Here is a 20,214-nt window from a genome sequence, read left to right as displayed (position 1 = left end):
CTGCATCTACCAACCCAGACTCCCAGCGATTCCTCCCCTCTCCCCTTCCTCCCTGGCAACCACAAGTCTGTTCCCTGTGAGTCTTTTCTTTAATAGAAAGGTTCATTTGTGCCGTATGTTAGATTCCACATAGAAGTGATATCGTATGGTGTTTGTCTTTCTCTTTCTGACTTCACTTAGTATGGTAATCTCTAGTTGCATCCATGTTGCTGCAAATGGCATCGTTTCTTTCTTTTTTTATGGCTGAGTTTAATAACTTTTTAATGATAAAAAATTCTGGGGTAGAATTGAAAAAGTGACTCTATATGCTTCTGGCTGAGTTGGAATAGCATCTGTTGACACCAGTGTGACAAGACGAGAGGTGTGGAGGAGGGAGATGGACAAACGAAGCCAGCCACTGTGCAGCTGTGTTTGGACAGAGAGAAGCCTCATTGGTGCCTCTTACTCAGAGGATGACTAGCAGAAGGACTGGATCCCTGCTGGGGGCTTCTAGTGGATTACACTGTAGAAACGCCTTCTTTTTCCAGGCCACTGTGAGGGACAATGTGAAATGTAGGTGGTTGATGTGTCCCTCTTTATAGCTCAGGAATGTAGGTTGTAGAAGAGGCTCATTTACCAGCAGGGGTCCCCCTGGCCCCAGTGCCCCTTTTAGCTACAGCTGTCTGCTTACAACCTGCAGCCGCACGGCCTGGTTTTTAACCAGATGCCAGAGGTTCTCTTGGGCTCTTTCCGCTTCAGTTACCTAATTCGGGGAGCCAGTGCTTTGATACTGTCACTGTTTGCTAAATAAGGTGAGTGGTCAAACTATGGATAAATTGGATTTGTAGGGTAAAAAATATATGGTGATGAAATGATCAGGTAAGTTGGGTATGTGTATGCCTGTTCAATAAAAGTTTCAAAGTTGAACAGTTTCAACATATTACTTAACTACTTGATTGCCTTTGATTATTTGTGTCTTTTTGGTCAATATACACAAAAACTGCCCTCTACTTCATGTTAAATACATTTAGGTTGAAACTTCCGGTTCGGTGAATGTCTTCTCTCACCCCGTGTTACTGTGCCCCTGCTGCCCATTGTATTTTTAAAAACTATAGCAGCATCTTCTCACACATTTCAGGGTCCTTTTTTCCCTCATAAACTTTCAACTGATTCTTAACCTGGAATTTAGTGCTGATCTTTTATGTGGCAAAATAAATAAGAAATGGCTATGAACTAGTGTCTCTGGGTGAAGAAGGAAATGGCAACCCACTCCAGTGTTCTTGTCTGGAGAATCTCAGGGACGGGGGAGTCTGGTGGGCTGCCGTCTATGGGGTCGCACAGAGTCGGACACGACTGAAGCGACTTAGCAGCAGCAGCAGCAGCAGCAGCAGTGTCTCTGGGAATCCTCTAGTTCAGAATTATGTAGATTAATAACAGGTTCAGGGCTTTCTGCCTGTTCAGAAGACATTTCCCTCTGTCTCGTCTCTTGAGTGTGGGTTCATCCATTAGGGTGGATGGGTGTCTTCCTGGTGGTTTGGATGCGTCTCTCAGCTACCAGCTGCAGGCTCAGCATCTTGTCTGAGTGTGTTCTGGGCAGGATTGCTGACACCAGGGACCACCGTGGGGTGCTGTGTTGGGGACAGAGTGGCCTGTCTGTCTCGTGTTCTGCCCTCAGGCACATTTCTTCTCTTCCTCTTTGTCCCTTTGGTCCTCACCGTGACCCGGTAGTCATCCTCCAGAGGCCAGGTGGGGCCTGCCTCCCACCCCTCTCTGGAAGGCTTTGCAGCCTCTGCAGGTAGCATCCCTGGGGTGGTGATTGAAGGGTGTGGTCTGGCTGGTGCTATCCCAGCTCCACCCAGCTAGCTTGACGGTAGGGATGCTACTTCAGTTCTCTGCTCCTCAGTTTGTTCACGTGTCACTTGTGAATTTTAACAGCATCTACATCATTGGTTGTGTGAATTGAGAAAATAGGTGTAAGGCACTTAGCCAGTTGGGCATCCCAGACGGCACAGTGGTAATGAATCCACCTGCCAGTACAGGAGACGCCAGAGAAGCGAGTTCAGTCCCTGAGTCAGGAAGGTCCCCTGGAGAAGGAAATGACAGCCCACTCCAGTATTCTTATCTGGAAAATTCCACGGACAGAGGAGCCTGGTGGACTACAGTCCATGAGATCACAAAAAGCTGGACATGACTGAGCGACTGAGCACGCACGAACACTGAGCAGATCAGTAGGGAGCACAGACTGTGGGCCTACCTGGCCGAGTTTGATTTCCAGCTCTGCTCCTAGAAGCCCTGTGACCTGGAACAGATTCTCTCTCTGTGCTCCAGTTTCTTCATCTGTGCAGTGGGGGTGATAGAGTCTGCCTCGTGGGAGTGGTTTTTAATAACTAAATAAGTCAGTATTTTAAAAGTACTTGGCACTGGGCCTGGCTTGGCATCATCATTATCATATTTTCCTTATTATTAGTGTTGCTGTTGTGCTGTTTTGTGACTAACATTTTCACGGTTCAGTAAGTGATAGTCATTGTCCTTGTTTTCCAGGTGAGCAGACTGAAGTTCAGGATGGTGAAATGATTCTTTCTTCGTCCCACGGGTAGAACTGGGGCTCCTTTGCATCTTCCAGTTGCAAGTCAGTGCCTTCCTCAACTTCCCCAGGGCTCCTCCAGAGTAACGGAAGGGAGGTATGGTAATTGTCACGAAACTTGACTGGGAAAGCAAGTAATACCAGTACCATCACTTTTTGGAGTATGTTGTGTTTTGAGACCTATTGTCTGTTTGTCTTCAGAAGGTAATTAATATCCATTGTTAAGACTAAGTTTCTTTAGTTCTTACCAAGTCATAATTTTTATTGATATTAAAACTTTCATAAACTTTTTTTTCTGTGTTTGTGATGGAGACATTGAGTCACAGTGACACTGAATAGATAATTCTCTGAGTCTGAATGGAAGTAACAAACAAAATAAAAAAGAAAAAAAAAAAAATAAAAAAAAAAAAAAAAAAAAGAATAGATTAATCTGATCTGAGTCTGAATGGAAGTAAGCTTAGAACAGGCACCCAACTGACAGAAGTTGGATATGTTGTACCTATCAGTTGCTAATGGACGTACCATGTTGTAAAAGTGTTGATTTTATTTAAATCTGTAACTTTTGATTAATGAGGCATAAAGAAAGGCAAGAGAAGATAAATTTTGAATTGTGTATATAATGTGAAGTACTTATATGTTTTTATAAATTCTTCTTGTTGGTTGACATAAAACCATTTACCAGTGCTTTACTCTTCTAAGAAGTACTGCCGAGGAGTTTTGGTCTTAACTTAAGGCAAACTGCGGAAACCGTGAGAAGTGTATGAGAACTGGAACATCCGGGTTGTATCTTTGTGAGCCGCTGTTGTTATGTTTGTAAGCAGTTTGTTTCTTAATAGTTGTTTCTCAGTGACTTTCTTTTCTTTCTTACTTTAAAGATTCTTTATTTCTTAAAAAAAAAATTTTTTTTTTTAATCTTTTTTTGGCTGCACCATGGGACATGTGGAATCTTGGTTTCCTGAGCAGTAACGTCCCCCCCCCCCCACCGCCAACATCGAAAGAGCAGAGTCTTAACCACTGGGCCATCAGGGAAGTCCCCCCTGGTGACTTTCTTACTTCAGGCCAGATTTCTCTAGGGAAGCCAGACCATGCTCAGTGCCACTGAGCTGTAGTGCCCACAGTATGTGCCTACACAGTATGTGAAGTGTTCTTTTGGTCACTAACTTTGTTCATAGCATTCTTTGCTAGCCTTCCAGTGGTTTTCTCTAATCTTACACACTAGTATCATTTGGTTCTATTTAACATCTGCAGTGGAAGTTCTGTTCGGAGTATCAGAATACTTCACTAGTGTGGTTTGTTTTTTATGTCAGATGGGGAAGGGCATTTCCATATGGTTTTCCTAAAATTCATATCAGTTTTTCTTTTTCCTTTCTTATTGGAAGGAAAAGCAAAGTTTGCAACAAGTATGATGAACGTATTCATTCTGTGGGTTTTTTTCAAACTCCTTTGCTGGATCTTGGAGGTGAAGCAGTGCCCAGGACCAAGGCTGGCCATGCTGTCACGGAGCTTAGTGTCGGTCTCTCACACCTAGAACCTAGACTGCCCTCTGCCATCTCCTCCTTACCTACGGGGTGAGAAGGCGGTGTGGAGTGCGGCCTGTACGTTGTATTGACTGTATTAGCAGTGAGGCCCTGGGGACAGTGCACAGACTCAGGGGTGTCCTTCCCGCTGTGGAGTGTGTTGTGGTGGGGCAGCTGGGCAGGGGACGCTGGGCAGGGGACACAGAGCAGGGATAAGTCATGGGGGGCTGTAGGAGGTGCGTGTGCTTTGGGGCAGATGGAACTGGGATTAGAGTATGGCTGTGGACTTCTAGACAAGGTGAGTGGAGTGAGTAACATTTGAGCCTTGTGGTTATTTGAGACAGGAGCGTCCCATCTAGAGGGACAGGCCGTGTAAAGGCCCTGTGGTCGTGCATGCCTGGTGTGGGCTCAAGGCAGAGTGGAGGTCAGTGTGGTTGGAGCTGAGAAGACCCCGGGGTTGGGCTTGGTGAGGACCCCAGGTGTGGGTGGGAGGGCAGCCTTCAGGGCTTTGCAGACCATGCTCAGTGTGTAGGTTACCTGCTTGGGGATCTGGAGAACTTTTGTTGAGTTTTAGCAAAGGAGTGAAATGGTGTGCTTGCTTGATTTGAAAGGAAGGGTCAGTTGCAGCTGCTGGGTTGAGAGTGGAGTATGGCGCAGCCTGATTGGAGATGGGGGAGCGGGGTTGGCCTATGGCTTTGACCCATGTGCAGGACAGCAGCAAACATAGGGCAGTGGGCAGGGAGAGGTCACGGCCCAGGTATAGTTTCAAGGCAAGGATAATGGGTTTTGCTGATGGATTGCTTTGATCCTCAGAGACAGAGAGAGGAGTCAGGGTGACTAAGGCTTGGGGCCTGAGCAAATAGTAATCTTTCTTGTAAATTTTAATTAAGAGTTTACTTGTTAAGTGGACTTACACTTAACTAGTTGTTCTTAGCTAGACAGATATTACAAAGAAGTTGTTTTAAATATCAAAGAACTTTCTGTATTAACATGTAGAATTTCATAAATCAGAGCTTAAGGGGATTGCTTACTTTTTTCACTTCTGTTGCCATTAACTGTAGGCCTTTCCTGTTCTTTTCAAGATGTCACTGGATTGGGAGTTTAAAAGCAGGAAGTGTTTTAATGTTTAGCAAAAAGAAAACAGGAGTAGAGATAACACCAACCTGGCTGGGACTCGTCCTTTTTCAGCTCTTCGACCTGAGGCAGGTCCACCTGGAACGTCAGGATCCTCTTCTGTAGACACGGGGGAAGAAATGCTTTGTTGGGATTGCGTTTCCTGTGAGAGCAGCTGGCACAGGGCTGACTCGCAGGTGCTGCCCTGCCGTTCCCAGAGCACTTGCATCCTTCTCTGCTGTCACACCCGTGGCTTTTTCTTTTTCTTTTCAGCAGCCCCGAGGCTGCTGAGAGCTTCCCTTGTAGCTCAGTTGGTAAAGAATCTGCCTGCAAGATAGGAGACCCTGGTTCAATTCCTGGCTTTGGAAAACTCCTGGAGGAAGAAATGGCAACCCATTCCATTATACTTGCCTGGAGAATCCCATGGACTGAGGAGCCTGGCAGGCTACAAGTCCATGGGGTCACAGAGTTGGGCACAACTTAGCGACTGACCCACCGCCACCAGAGGTGCTGAACTTCCTTGTAGCTGCTGCTTCGTCAGGTCTTCCTGTCCTGGAGAAGTTTTGCTTCTCTGTATCTTTCCAGCTTTTCGACCTTGCACACCAGAAGGTGACATTCGGATACTGAAATAAAGTATCAGTTAGCTTGGTTGGAGGGAGAGAAAGCTGCTGCTGGCTGGTTACCTCATCTGGACCCTAGGCTCCCCCATCACGCCCGCTCTTCCTGGGCGCCGTCCGCCTGTGCTGCACTCCCTCCCCTCAATGTGCTCTGGCCCACCCGATGCTCTGGACAGCTGCCACCTCGCCTTCTGGGCTGAGGGTGGAGACCCTGTTCAGGACGGCGGGTGGTCTTAGTGACCATGCCTCTGCCTGGTTGAAAGGCCCGGCCCTGTCTTTACTCATGTTTTGAAGTGGTGGTGGAGCTGTTTTTGCTTCGATGGGAAAATTAGATGTAATCAGTATTTGCTGTGTGGAATACAGTTGGTGACAAGGGAAGGTAGCTTTGAGTTGTTTTTTACATTTTTGAGAATCTTACGCTCCAACAGAGACTCCCAGTTTGCTCGGGCCATTTGTAGTCTGTTGGTTGATGGTTCAGATTAAGCCCTGAGCCCTGCTTATGGGGCTGAACCGGACGCCCAGATACCTGGGATGTGCCTCGATGCCCCCGTGGCGGCAGTGGGCCTTTCTGTCCTCGGCTTGCCTCAGTAGCGGGGCAGCCTGGGCTGGTTTTCAGGACAAACACCGAATCTGTCTGCTTCTTTCTTCTGCTCTCTTTCTGGCCAGCTTGCCTGTGTTTTCTGGAGCCCCCTTTCTTCCCACTGTTGCCTGAGTTCAGAGTTTTCTGTGGTAAATGATAGTTTTCACTGTGGCGTAGGGGCAGTCACTTGAGTTAGGCCTGCAGTTAGGAGCCCGAAGGTAAAGCCTGTGGACAGAGCAGCATCTTGAGCTGTTGAAGCTTAACACTCGGCCCTGAGGCATCCCTGGACACAGCCTTTGTTCAGTCCCCACCCCCCACCCCCCAGAAGTTAGTGGTCATAAGATCCTGTTCACAGTTAAGTAGAGTACTTCTCTTTTTATTAGCGTGTGGGGTTTTCTACTAACAAAATTACCCATATATTAGGAGGGCTAAACTGTGCTCAGGCAAGGTTCTAGGAGCCTAGTTATTTATTATCTTCCTGCTAAGATAATATTATCTCACTGCTCAGATACTAAGTGTGGAATGTGTTCAGATAGCTGAATTTTTTAGATGACCTTGATTATCTCTCAGTTTGAATGAAGAAAGTAAGTAGCTTTGCATTTTTAAAGAAAGTTGCTCTTACAGATTATTAGACTGTTCTCTCCTGCTTGTTCAGTATGAATTTATCATTATATTTTAAAGCTAAAAAAAAATGCATCTTGGATCCCTCAGTATTCCATTAAATTAATTTTGAAAGTATCTGGCAACCTCACATTCTTGTTTTTATATCTTTTCTAAATAGTTTTTATAAATTTACAAACTTACTTTTCAAGTATCAATCTGAAGAAATACCTTAACCTCAAATATATTTGGGTTCCTATGGACATAGTTTTTATAGACTTGTTTTTAGTGTTGATCAGGATTTTATTTTCAAAATTATTCTAATTTCATTAAAGTAATTATTTTTAACTGTAAGGTCAGAATTAGGCTGGTAAAATGCCAGAAGCACGACTTTGAAAACAAAAATGGTTTGCACAGGCGCCTTCAGACCTGATCTGGGTCAGACTTGATTTGCAGCTTACCCAGTTTTAGAATCGCCTGTCAGTTCTGTAAACAGAAGTCAGCCAGATGAATTGAACAGAAGGGTGAGATTAGCATATTAATAAGGCGCAGGCTCCCAGCGGCCCAGGGCTCCTCCCTCTGTCCCTCCTTCTCTGTCCCCTCCTCCCCGCCCTCTCGCCCTCCTTCCCTGAATGAATCTAGGAACACAGATCCTTGGGGTCATGTTACTTGCTGGTTTCTTTCTGTTCAGGAGCTTAATCCGGCCAGGACGGTCTGTGTTTCAGATTGCGGAAGCTTGAGAAGATTCTGTAACTGAGAGGCATTCTTCAAGCTGCTGGAAAATATTACAGAAGGAACACCTCCCAAATTTTGCCTCAAGCTCTGAAAAAAGGAGCGCAGAGGGGAAGCTTAGTCTTGAATGTGGATCGAAGCAAGTCCGGTGGGAGTGATGACCGGGGACTTGGTGCGCGGACTCCTGGCGTGGTCTTTCTAGGACTGAGCTTATGTTGTTGGAAGTGGTGGGCCAAGGGGCCCTGGAACCCCAGGCGCTGTCTATGGAGAAGAGCGGCTGTAGTCCGTTTCCAGTGTGTTGGGCTAAAGGTATAAATACTTAAAAATCTGTTCAGTTTAAGTTTTATTGAGATACATGCTTTTGCACTAAAAAGGTGGATAAGAGTTTGTCAGGACTTATTTCAAATAGATTTACAGTTAAATTTAAGGAAAGATGGAAAATATTTGGTATGGGTTTGCAAATATTGCATAAAACCATTTAGAGAGCATTTAACAAATAGTAAATAAAATTGTTTTTATGAAAATGCATTTAAGTGAGTAAAATATTTTTTTTCTATAGCCTGTCCTATGTCTCTTAAAGTTTCATGTTTTGAGTTTTAATCAAGGTGTCCTCATTCATTCTGCCATGTGGAAATTTTTAAAGGATAAAGAGACTAATTTTTAGTTTAAACAGGACTATAGGAAAAAGAATAACATAGATTTTACTATTTCAAAAATTGGTTTCCTTTACTCACTGTAAAGATTGTATATTTATTTGGAAACCCCTTGTTATTGCAAGGTGGGCTTGTCTCTAAAGATCGGCAGGGCTGTGAATAAATAACTTTCCCCTGTAATGTGGTTAGAGGCTTCAGTTATGTAAAAATAAAAACACAAAATGTAGCATTTCATTGTAACACGTGTTTGAGGAACACGTTTAGAAATTAAGAATGCATATAATTCACATATGAATAAGACCAAAATGGGTAGGCTGCTTTACTTTAGTAGTGAATATTTTATTATTGAAAAAAAAAGTCTAAATATCTTACTACAAGTATGAACTTTGGAAGAGATTATAGTGTTTTTGCTTGTCCCAAAGCAATCGATTGCAGGCAGTTATTTTTCCATTATGTTTGCTGACTGCAGAGTAAATAAATAGAGACATTTTTATTCGAATATCTTCTGATAGAGGTGGGCTGTGGGCGTGAGAAAAGAGCTCACCTATACACAAGAGGGAAAAGGTAGAGAGGGTGTTGAGGTCAGGTCCGTCTGCCTGTAGGGCTGGAACAGGTGTCTTCTCAGGTGGACCATTGCAGAGCAGGTTCTAATAGCATGGTGGGGGTTGTGCCCTGTCCACTCCTGGGACCGAGTCCAGGGCCCCATGGGTGTCAGTGCGAAGGCACGGTCTCAGGACAGGCCCCTCTGCCTTCTCTGCTTACTCTCTCACCCTTAGGTGTTCATCCCAATTATTTTTTGCTGTGTGATATGGACAGCAGTGTTCCTATCCAGGAATTGGCTGAATTGGTTATTTTCAAGTGTAAAATCACTTCTTTTAGATAGAGACAGACCTCAAACCCAGAGACTGTGTATCCAAAGCTCGGTCTGCAGTTGGATGTCCTGAAGCTCACACTAGCTCTCATCGGTCACATTAACTTCATAGAACAGCCATGGCCAGATGTAAGATGTGTAAAATCCTTACTAGAATAGGCTAAAAGTAATAAGACCCATATTTGTGTACTTTGAACTGAAACCTTTATCCTTAAAAGAGTCTGGAGTCTTTTCTATAATAACATCGTACTGATGAACTTAATGTTAGGGCTGCACCCGAGGAAGCGTGTATTTTAACATGTTTTAACATATTTAAGAAGACGTAGTTATAAATTGTGTTCAACTATGTCATAATTTCCTAGGCTTGAAGACAGTTTAAATTCAGACTATTGAAGTAAGTGTAAATGTTTACAGTGCTGTGTAATTGGCTGCAAGGCTGCTAAGTGCAGAAAGTCCTCCTTGGAAAGTTCTTTGATTATATCAATGTGTGCATTGTTTGTTTTGTTCTTTTGAAAGACTAGGAAGGATTGAGAGGTGTCAGATTTGGTTGTCAGGAACAAATGTGCTGTTGATTCCCTCCCCCCGCTACCCCCCATCTTTCAGTGGTAGATTGAAATTGAGTATACTATTAATAGTTCCTTTGTGTGATTCTGGATCCTGTGGTTAAAATCATGTTTTTTCTGTATCAGTATTTTAAACATCATCCATCCATCTGTCCATCTCTGAGTATAACCTCTCTTCTCTTCTGTGTCTCAGAGTCCAGGGGTCAGCTGTCTCTTGATACCTACATGTTTTTCGTAAGCATCTGATACCAGCCACAGAGGAACTTCTTATTTGTTGCCACTGAAATCAGTTCCTCCCCAAATCCTCTGTCTAATAAACGTGTCAAAGCTCCATCCACTCAGTTCATCATCATACCACCAGACCCAGGGTGCCTCTCTGATGTTTTCCTCCATGTATAGGGGATCCATCTTTTTATCCCGACGGTTCCTCACCTTCTCCCGCTCTGGGCTGTGGAAGTTGCTTCCTGTTTGTCTTCCTGTGTTCTCACGTGTTCATCCTTCACATACCTGCTGGAGGGATTTTGTAGAAACATAAATCTGGTGTTATTATTAAAACTGCCTGGTGGCTTCTCTCTAGAATGAGGTGAAGCTGCAGCCCCTTCACCTGGCCTGCAGGGTGCCTCGTCTGGCTCTGCCCTTGTCTCCAGCTCTGGGCCGTTGGCCTCCCATCCCTGTTGACTGTTCAGCGCCCAGGACACCCAGAGTTTCCTCTCAGGCCTCCTGCACCTGCCGTTGGCTCCTTGCTTCCTCCTCTGCCCAGCCAGCTCCAGCCTACCCTTAGGTCTCCGCTAAACCAACTTCTCTCTGATGTTTCCTCCCGAGTCGTTGCTTCTGTCTTGTGTTTACTGTTATCGATCATAGTGTATTACACTTGTTTGATCTCTTCTTTGCTGGATGGTAAACTTAACAAAGCCAGGGGTTGTGTCAAGTTTCTTTTCTGCTTGACAAGTAATTGGCATAAATAAATGTTACCTAATGAATGAGCAAATTCTATGTAGAGTTGGCTAATCCACTTGCCTTAAAAGTTGCTCAGCAAAAGCAGTGAATTGTCTCTGCGTTTCCTCTTGTAGCAGCGCACGTGCTGCATTCTAGTTCTCTCAACAGATGGGTCCAGGTCGGTTCCCAGGGTCTGATGGCTGCGCTGGGAATTACCTCCTGGTCCTCTGCCATGCCTGTGGGACCACAGCCATGTGGTCTGACAGCTTGAGGAGCTAATGGACTTGTGGGGGAGACAGGTTAAAAGTATATTTTTATATAAGTGTATGAACCATTTTATAGTTACCGTGTAGCTATCTAGATATCTGCATGTTTACAGTCAAAGAAATCAGATGCTTTCCAGAGGACACCTGAGTTTCTGAGTGCCCAGCACAGGGAGCAGTGCCTCCATGTAGCGGCCCCCAGGGCACACTGACCTCAGTGGGTCCCGTCCACCCTGCGCCTGCATGAGGCCCTGCCCGCCTCTCCTGCGCCCTCTCTCCCCTCCCCAGCTCCTGCAGGCCCCAGCCTCTCAGCTCTGTGCGCACTTAGCTTTCTGAGAGGCCCCTGCTGGGCTGGCCTTGTCGGCCTCTTGTGATGTTGCTGCTCCTGCTGGAACTTTCCTTCTTTACCCATGAAGCCTTCAGGCCTCTGCTCCGTGTGTGGCCCTCGGTCTCTCGCCGGCCCCAGGGCTGGGCCCTACCCTCACCAGTGTGGCTGGTGACTCACACAGCTCTGCCTGGTTGCTTGTCTCCTGTTACCTGGTTCTTGCAGCCAGGCTCGGGTCTCATTATTTTTTGATCCTCCATGGTGGGACATATTAACAGCACTCAGCAGTTGTTTGCTGAGTGAAAAAGAAACCTGAATTGGTAGAGTCTGGGGCATCTTTGATTCTGGCCGAGAGGGTGGGGAGGGTCCTCCGTGCTCTAGGGATCTGCACGCTGAGGCACTGAGAATGATGTGGGCCTGTTCTGGAGAGCCTGGGCTTCTCCACTGATGGTAGTTTGAGTTGTGCAAGGCCACTGGAAGGGGTGAGGAGGGAAGCCTTGCCCTGCACCCTGTTTCTCTGAGGGCACTCCTTGCTAATTCTCTGCCCACCTCTGAAGACTGGGTCTCCATGGCTGGGCCTTGGGCCTTGTCGCGCCCTCCCCGGGCACCGTCCTCCTCTTACCCGACCCCACGGGAGGCACACGTCCTCTGCCTCTGCCCCTCGCCATCTTCCTGTCTCGGGCGCCATCCGCCAGTTCCTTGAACTCCTCCTCAGGTGTGGATGCGAGTCCCCCTCCCAGGACACCTCTCCGGTCACAGTTCCCTCTGTGAAGGAAGCCCTAGCTACCCGGCTCCGATTCCCTGCGTGTCTCCCTGGTGCTGGTCCCTTTCCTCACTTCGCAGGGACTTCACTGTGTAAATGTTGGTGCAGTTGTTTGTGTCCCCCACAGGGAGCAGGTGTGTCTGGTGTGTGGGTTCATGGTGAACCAGGAACAGGACAGTAACAGGTTCCTGCTGCTGCAGGGAGGGCGGGGCCGTGAGGAGCAGGGGTGCGTTCTGTGTCCAGGATACTGGTGTGACTGGAGCACCGCCGTGGACCCTCTTCACTCCTGTTTAGAGTCCTGGCAGCGCTGGTTCCCTCGCCCTCAGGGCCAGTCCAGTGGGGGTTCAGACCCTTCACTCATGCTCATTGTGTCTGGAGAAGGGGCCGCTCGTTCTTCCCGGGGTTTTCTCCACATGTGGCCCTAGAGCTCTAGCAGGACATGGGGTTTTTGCTTAGATACGGCCTTCTCGACAAGGTGGGGAAAGCGTGTGCCCCGGTTTATCCGTTTAACACTCGCCACCCCCGGCCCTGCCAGCTCTCCTGGTTTGGACAGTAAGGCCTGAGTGTACCCCCTTGACCACCCTGTGTGGAATGGGACCCTCCTGCCGCTCCCAGCCTTTCCCTTTCGCGCTTCTCACCAGCAGTACTCCCCTGCCCCCCTGCGGTGAAATGCACACCTCGGAGGGAACCGGTCTGTCTTGCTCCTGCTCTCGGCCTCCTCACTCAGGCCTCCTCACTCAGGAGGTCAGGCGCCTCCAGGGCAGGTGCCTGAGGTCTGCGTGGCCAGAAGCCTTGAGAAGGGTGGTGCAGAGTTTTTGAAAAGTAAATAACTACTGAGTTCTTTATAGTGGCTTTATGGTTAGTGATACTGATTTTTTTTTAAAGTGTTTACAATTAATTTTTAAATTGTATTTGTTATAGTTGTCATTAGCCACACATGTGAGACAGAGAGAGAGAGAGTGTGTGTGTATGTGTGTGTGTCTGTCTCCTAATTAGGCTGAACGCTCTTGAGGTTAGGGTTAAGGCTTTTTTAATCCATACTAGAAGCTGGCTCAGTAAATGTTTGTGCAGAACCTGTTACTCTCAGGGAGATGTGTCCCCTGCGTTTGCCCACAGGGGCCCGGCAGGAACAAGTGGCTCGGGCAACTGGCTGTGAGAGAGCAGGCGGGAGCAGCAGCCCCCTGCGGCTGGCTCTCGGCAGACACACCGTGGGGGTGGCCACGAAGGAGGGCTGTGTGTTGCTGTGTCGCCAGGCAGTGCTGCGGCCTGCTGGTGACCGAGTTGTCAGGTGAAGGTGCAGACGCAGCACACCCTGGGTGGCAGGCCTTGCTGAGCAAAGGCTTGGCCTCTGCAGCTCCCCTGCCTGGCTGAGCCCTGTTCACCAGGCCTGTGGGCTTGGGCAAATTGCTTCTCTCTTCCCACATCCAGAAAGTGGGTAAAAGAAGGTTATTATGAGGATTAAATGATTTCATTTTTAAGTGCATAGAACAGTCCTGGCATAAATGCGGCATGAATAATTCTTGAAGTAAACCTCTGAGCCCTGGCCCTTGTCTTATGAGTGGCCTTTACAATAGCGTGTTTCAAATCAAGATAGTCGAGATCAATCTCTGCATGTTAGGACAGTGGCTCTTCATTTGTGAACAGCAGGTCAGCTCTAGATGGGGAGTGCTCGCCTCATGCTGTTTTGATTTGACCAGTGCCACCCCCTCCCCCCTCCCCCCCCCACCTCGAGAATGCACCAGTGGGAGTGTTTTCCCAAGGCAGGTTTACTCCTCTTCCTTAGGAGTGCAGCTGGGAAATCCTGTTTGTGTTTTAGAAGGCTTCAGAGAACCCGCATCAAGATGTCCGAGGCATGTGTGTCAGGCCCCCTTTCCCCAGCCTGCGAGCAGCTGTGGTGGCCCGCCCCTCATCCTGCTTCCAGAGGAAACGTCCAGAAGTCCCGGCTCCCCGCTTCCCTCCTGTAACCGGAGGCATGAAGTGCCTCCTTCATCTGGCTTGAGCTCAGTCATTTGGACCCGAGTTGTTCCCAGTAACAAACACCAAGGGGAATTGATCTTTTCCTTCCTGCCCAGCTCCCTCCACCAGCAGGTCTGCCCCTCTTGTGTTCCTTATCTCAGTGGAGTGCTATCACTTTCCCACTTAGCTGGCCAGGCCAGAAAAATGGCTGCTGTCTCCTTCAGTCTTACAAATGCAGTTTGATCAATCCTGTCCTCTTGGATATTTTTATAGCTTTCAAATCTTTGGTCTCAGGCCATAGTCAGTCCTGTCTGGATTATAACAGAAGCCTTCAGATTGGTCCAAACAGACTTAAATGCCTGCCCAGGTGCAAACCCCAACAGTGGCCAGGCTCTGAACCTGCCTCTGCCACCGGGCCTTGTCCTGCTCCCCTGCTGATTGAGTTTGAAGCCACGCTGGCCTCGTGTTGGCCCCCAGGGCGCTCTCCCCACACCAGCCGCCTTGTCTTGTGTCAGGTTGAGGCTTTGACACCCGTTCTCAGGATCCCAGCTTGGAACTCACCTTGTGCAGGAACCCGGCCATGTCCCACGTCTGAGCTGGACCTTTCCTTTCCCTGGCCTCTCCCAGCACTATCTGCTCAGTGCACTTGTCTGTGCTGGCCTTTCTCAGGAGGACCTCTCATTAGGGGTTCCTGGAAAAGTGCATTACATGCAGGTCCGGGGAAGGCCGAGTTAGTAGGTGGAAAGTACAGGACATACTAAATAAAATTATAAGGTAGTTCAGTGGTTTTGATGCAGGTAACCTAGCTGACCGAACTTGCCTAGGGGTTGGCGTGGGGTCCATTTGTGCAGGGGCTTGCACACCCCCTATGTGCTGTGCTGAGGCTCTGTGGCTCGCCCCTGGACCGGCTGGGATCTGGTGTGGAAGTGAGCGTGCACACTCGCAGCTGTGTGACTTGGGGCAGTTGCCTAACCTCGGTGCCTTAGTGACCACACGTGTAAGTGGGGTGACTGATGGGCGCCACCGCGTAGAGCTGCCGTGCGAAAGAGACGAGTCAACTGTATGAGAGGGGCGATCAGGTAGTGGCAGTCCTACTGTGTGAAGGACTCCTTGAAGGAATTTCTTCCTAAACAGGTGAAGCTTTTTGATGCTGTATGTGGTGTATTAGACGTGAACTTAGAAGCGCTGAAGGAATAATTTAATGTAGGTTTTCTACATTGATTTTGATCATCTGCTGTGATGAATTCTACTTTAATTTACATTGTTAAGTATTTTAATTATAAAATAATACAGAAAAATATTGTAACTATGTTTCTTTCATCTGGGAGATTTAGTTAGTGACAAAGAAGTGTTTGAGAAAGTCTGTCATGTTTAATGTGTTCATTCGTAATTGGGATTCACCTGGCTCCAGGGAGACAGGGTGTTCCCAGGAGACCTGCGGGGGGTTGTGTCGTATGGCCCAGGTTCACCCAGGCACCCATTCTGTCCAGCGTTCCAGCCAGCCACACTGCCATCCGTTCTTTTCATCCCAGTAGCTGCTTATTGAATGCTACCAGCAACGCTGGGGAGATGGCCCTCCTCCTGTCGTGTGACTCCACCATGGCCAGTGAACGCCAGAGAAGTTGTGGCAGATGTGTGCCTGCGACAGGACGTGCAGCTCACAGGCTTTCTCCCTGACAGTCCCTGTGCAGGCCGGGGACCTGCTTTACACAGCATTCTTCCTGTCACTCGTGATCCATCGAGTGCGCTCAGCGCTTGCCAGTGTTGCTGGGACGCAGTGGTGAAGAGCCACGCGTGCTGAGAGCAGTGGGCCGTGTCACTGAGCTTCAGGGTTTTAGGGGCAGAGGATGTCGTCAGGCCAGACTGATGGGCCCCTGTAGTGTACCTGACCTGAAAGAGTTTTCAGAGCTTCAGTCTCAGACGGTCACAAGCCAGCCACTGAGTGGCTTTGTGTTCCTGGAATATAGTGACTTTTATTTTAGACTTTACACCTGCTAATGGAGCTAGGACTGTGCGCCTCTAACAGTTGTGGTGAAAATGAAATTAAATGAGACAGTGTGTGTTTATGCCTTGCATGTAGAGCCACTCATTAAGTGGCAGTTTTAATTATTTGTAATGAATGTTGGTACTGGCTAGACTGTTAATCTTAGAGCTAGGTTTCATGTGTCAGTTTTAAGGAAAAATGAATTTTGCAGCCACGTGTAAAAATTTGTGCTTATTAGTGTCTTTGCATTTTTTGGCGATAATGTCCCATATTTTTCAATAGAGTCTTAAAAGACATCTGTCTTGAGTATGCATACATGTGCATATGTATGGCCATATATCATAAATGCAGTTAAAAACTCCTTTCATAAAAGATGGTAAATGAGTACTTTCATATTTGCAAGCATCACACATTTTATTTGTTTTTCAAAATAGCACATGCACGTGCCAGTAAGAGAGTGGCAGAGGCAGAAATGCAGATGTCGAGAACAGTCGGCATTTATAAGGTGTGTCCGTGTGAACTGCTTCTGTGCTGGGCTTGTAACTGTGGCTTGGGCAATTAATTTTAACCAGTGTGCTTTGGCACTGCGTCTTTCTTTTGGTTAGTTGTTGGATAAGAGTCTTCTGACAAACCTTTTTTGTTCTCATATTTGTAAATAAAGATGTGTAATTGAAGTTACAGCATCCATACAGTAAAGTACATAAATCTTACATAGCCAGGCCCAGGTTTTCTGCCCCCTTCCGAATCCGTGTTGGAAGGTTATCAACTCCCAGCAGCCTCCCTTCTGGTCCCTTGCAGTCGGTGCCCGTGGAAAGGAAACCTGAGTTGATTTCTGTCACCACGACAGGTCACAGTTAAAATATAAACAAATAGATTATCATACTCTGAATGCTTTTAATTTTCCATCTGAAATACCTTTATCTTATCAGCACACTATTAATTTGGGTTTTATAAAGAAGATATATGTTATATTTTGCCATTCTCGATTTCCTTAGGATTTTTTTTTTAAGTCTCCAATATCTCTAACTAATTAGGGATCTTAGAAATTAAGGACACAGTATGGCAAAAACTTTTACTACTCGGTGGAAATAACTTTGTAGGACTCTAATCGAACATACATGAAGTTACAGAAAAAAACAGCCAACTCTAGGAATGCTGGCTTTGCTTTTGAGCCAGACGTTCTGGATTTGCAGCCAACAGAACTTAGTAAAGGTAGGTGTCTTTTATATCTTATTGACATAAGTGAAGAAAAGAACTGTGACAGGAACAGAGGTCACTAAGAAAGTGACGTGGCAAAAAGTTTGTGTTAGAGAAACTCAGGTATTTCGTGACATTGAAATTACAAAGAATAAAATGTAGAAGGAAAGTGACCCAGACTTGGGAAGGCATGTGGCGTTTGCCCAGGCACTGAAAAGACACTCACTCTGTATCTTTAACAGTGCAAAGAAGGAGGCCAGCGTTGTCCACACAGCTTCTGGTTGTCATTTTGTGTCCCATACTTCCAGGTGAAGGAAGAAGCACTGCTGCATACGTTAGCTGAACATACACTGAATCACTTGTCTGTTGCTGAAAACAAGACATCTGACGCGTAGTGGCTTCAGATGACGCGAGTTTTTTGTTCTGTTCAGGTCTGCATTCTGGGCAGGGCTCAGCAGGGCCGGCTCATCTCTTCTGTGTCGTGTTGTCTGCAGCAGCACAGTTGGGAGCCTGGGGATCTTTCAAGGTGGCTCTGTCTCAGTTTTCCAGAGGTGATGCCGGCCATCAGTGGGAATCTCAGCTGGAGCTGTGGTTCTTGGAGCTCTGATCTTGGGTTGCTGGAACTTCTGTCTAGTGTGGTGGTGGAATTCGTGAGTGAACATCCCAAGGGCACCATAGGAACCTCGGTTCCTTCTTTCCTTTTTTGGGGGGGGGATTGCCTTTAATGACCTAGCTTAGGGTGTATCTTAGCCTAGTCTTGAGCCAGTTCAAGTTTGAGGGGAAGGAACATAGACTATGCCTCTTGAAAGAGGTGTCAGAGTCACATTGGAAGAAGAGCACTGGGAAAGGGGTGAGTTTGAAAATATAAACTGTAACACACTGACATTATAATACCAAGTTCTGTTCAGTCCAGTCACTCAGTTGTGTCTGACTCTTTGTGACCCCATGCACTGTAGCACACCAGGCTTCCCTGTCCATCACCAACTCCCAGAGCCTGCTCAAACTCATGTCCATTGAGTCAGTGATGCCATCCAACCATCTCATCCTCTGTCATCCCCTTCTCCTCCTGCCTTCAATCTTTCCCAGCATCAGTGTCTTTTCCAATGAGTCAGTTCTTCACATTAGGTGGCCAGAGTATTGGAGTTTCATATATATCCTTCCATGTTACAATATCAAACATTTAAATAATGTTAGCTTCTCTGTCTAGTAAAATCATTGTGGGACATTTAGGATACTCAGGTTAGTCATTTTATGAGAAAATAAACCCAAATCATGGGTGAAAGAACAAAATTAAGGAGAAAATTTTCACACTTGTCTAGGTTGTTTAAGGATTTACTTTAGGGTTATTATCAAATTCTTAAAACTCTTCAAACTAGTTGATGTCATTAATTTAAAAAAAAATTTTAGCTGTAGCAATTTGCCTTCTTCGCTTCTCATAGTTTGGCAAGCATCTCCAGTTTTATTAAAGGGCCAGCTCATCACAAGCTTACCGAGATTACTCTCTTGGTGGGATCTTAGTAGGTACAGTGAGTATAAGCAAGGCAGCTCTGGAGTAAGTTTCTTGTTGTGGTCCTCGTACTTTTCTTCCTTTTTCTTATGCTCTCTTACGGAGCGTTAATATTGGATTGTGCAGTGAACCTTGCGGTCAGTACCAAGGCTTGTCAGCTCCTGTGTCCTTACACCTACCTGCCTTGGGATTGCCTTGCTTCTCCCAAGAAAGGTCAAGGAAGGCTTGATAAGGTGGAGGTGTTGGCCAATTTGAGAGTTCATAGCACAGATGGAATTTTGACAAGCAAGTCAAAGCTCAAATTGATAAAGCAGAACTACATTCTGTTTAGACCTACTTTTTTAGAGGTTTATGAAGGATTTTGCCATTGAGTTTTGGCCACAGGGGTATCTGGATTGTGCATTGTTTCTGGTTTAGCACCTCCCTGACACGCTCCCTATCATGCATCATGCTGACCCGGGAGCAGCGTAGAGTAAGGGTGCCATCCCTCGTGCAGGGAAAGTCCACGTGTAACTTGTACTCAGCCCCCTGTGTGAGGGCTCCTCTGTACCTGCATTTCCACTTCTGGGGATTCAGCCAACCAGGGATTGTGTAGGTCTGTAGTGTTTATTTACCATTGAAAAAGATCTGCATAGAAGTGGACCTGGCAGTTCAAACTTGCCTTATTAAAGGGTCAACTGTAGTGATTTTTTATCACTAGTGTATCATTTCTTCTGACCACTCCAAAGATGGAATGTTTCTTTTCAGGAAGCAGTTGATACTATATTTATTCGTCCTTACTGTCTAATTTGGGGAGCAAAAGAGATCACTAAAATAAAAGATTTTGAAACTAGGCAGTAAAATTAACACATTTTGCTTTCCTTTGAGATATTTCTGACAAATTTAGAGTCTGTGATTTAAAGGGAGTGGTGGTGGTGTTACACTGTTCATAGATAACAGCAACTTTTGAACAGAGGTGAAATAAGGTTCCCAGACTTGTAGTAATTTAACAAATATTTATTAATGCTGCTGTGAATCAGGTGCTGCTCTGGATGGAGGTGGTGGGGGTGGTGGGAGGGGGCTGGTGGTGGAAAACAGTGATTATCCGGGTTCAGGTCTCAGGTCTCCTCAGGCTCACCTACATACAACACATCATAGGGAGAGAACAAAGAACAATGTTGTTACGTTAGTGTATCAGTACAATACGTTTTAACCAGTGGATTTCAAATATTGTACACTGATAAAACTTATTTTCTTTTCCAGAATATGACAGATACCTAGCATCTAGCAAAAGAATGGCCGCTGCGTACCTTGACCCAAACTTGAATCACACGCCGAGTTCAAGTACCAAGACTCACCTGGGAACTGGTGTGGAGCGTTCTCCTGGGACCATGGAGCGAGTATTAAAGGTCTTTCATTATTTTGAAAGCAACAGTGAGCCAACCACTTGGGCCAGTATTATCAGGCATGGAGATGCAACCGACGTCAGGGTGAG

The 20,214-nt window shown here is 46.5% G+C and overlaps 1 protein-coding gene across 19 annotated transcripts in view; it reads left to right on the top strand.

The window, feature by feature from the left end:
* PTK2 (protein tyrosine kinase 2) overlaps positions 1-20,214 on the top strand; it is a 189,657-nt gene that overhangs the window by 41,982 nt on the left and 127,461 nt on the right. For 14 of the 19 annotated variants that reach the window (XM_018058616.1, XM_018058633.1, XM_018058632.1 and 11 more), the window contains 3 exons: positions 2,521-2,660; positions 7,716-8,031; positions 19,983-20,209. In XM_018058616.1, coding sequence (XP_017914105.1) covers positions 7,935-8,031; positions 19,983-20,209 — 324 coding nt within the window. In that variant the 5' untranslated portion in view covers positions 2,521-2,660; positions 7,716-7,934. The remainder of the gene's footprint in view (positions 1-2,520; positions 2,661-7,715; positions 8,032-19,982; positions 20,210-20,214) is intronic. The other 5 variants (XM_018058634.1, XM_018058626.1, XM_018058625.1 and 2 more) reach the window with 2 other exon arrangements.

The sequence above is a fragment of the Capra hircus genome, chromosome 14, assembly GCF_001704415.2.
Source record: "Capra hircus breed San Clemente chromosome 14, ASM170441v1, whole genome shotgun sequence".
Lineage (NCBI taxonomy): Eukaryota > Metazoa > Chordata > Mammalia > Artiodactyla > Bovidae > Capra > Capra hircus.
Note: the sequence above shows the minus strand (reverse complement) of the source record. Positions and strands in the feature narration are given on the sequence as shown.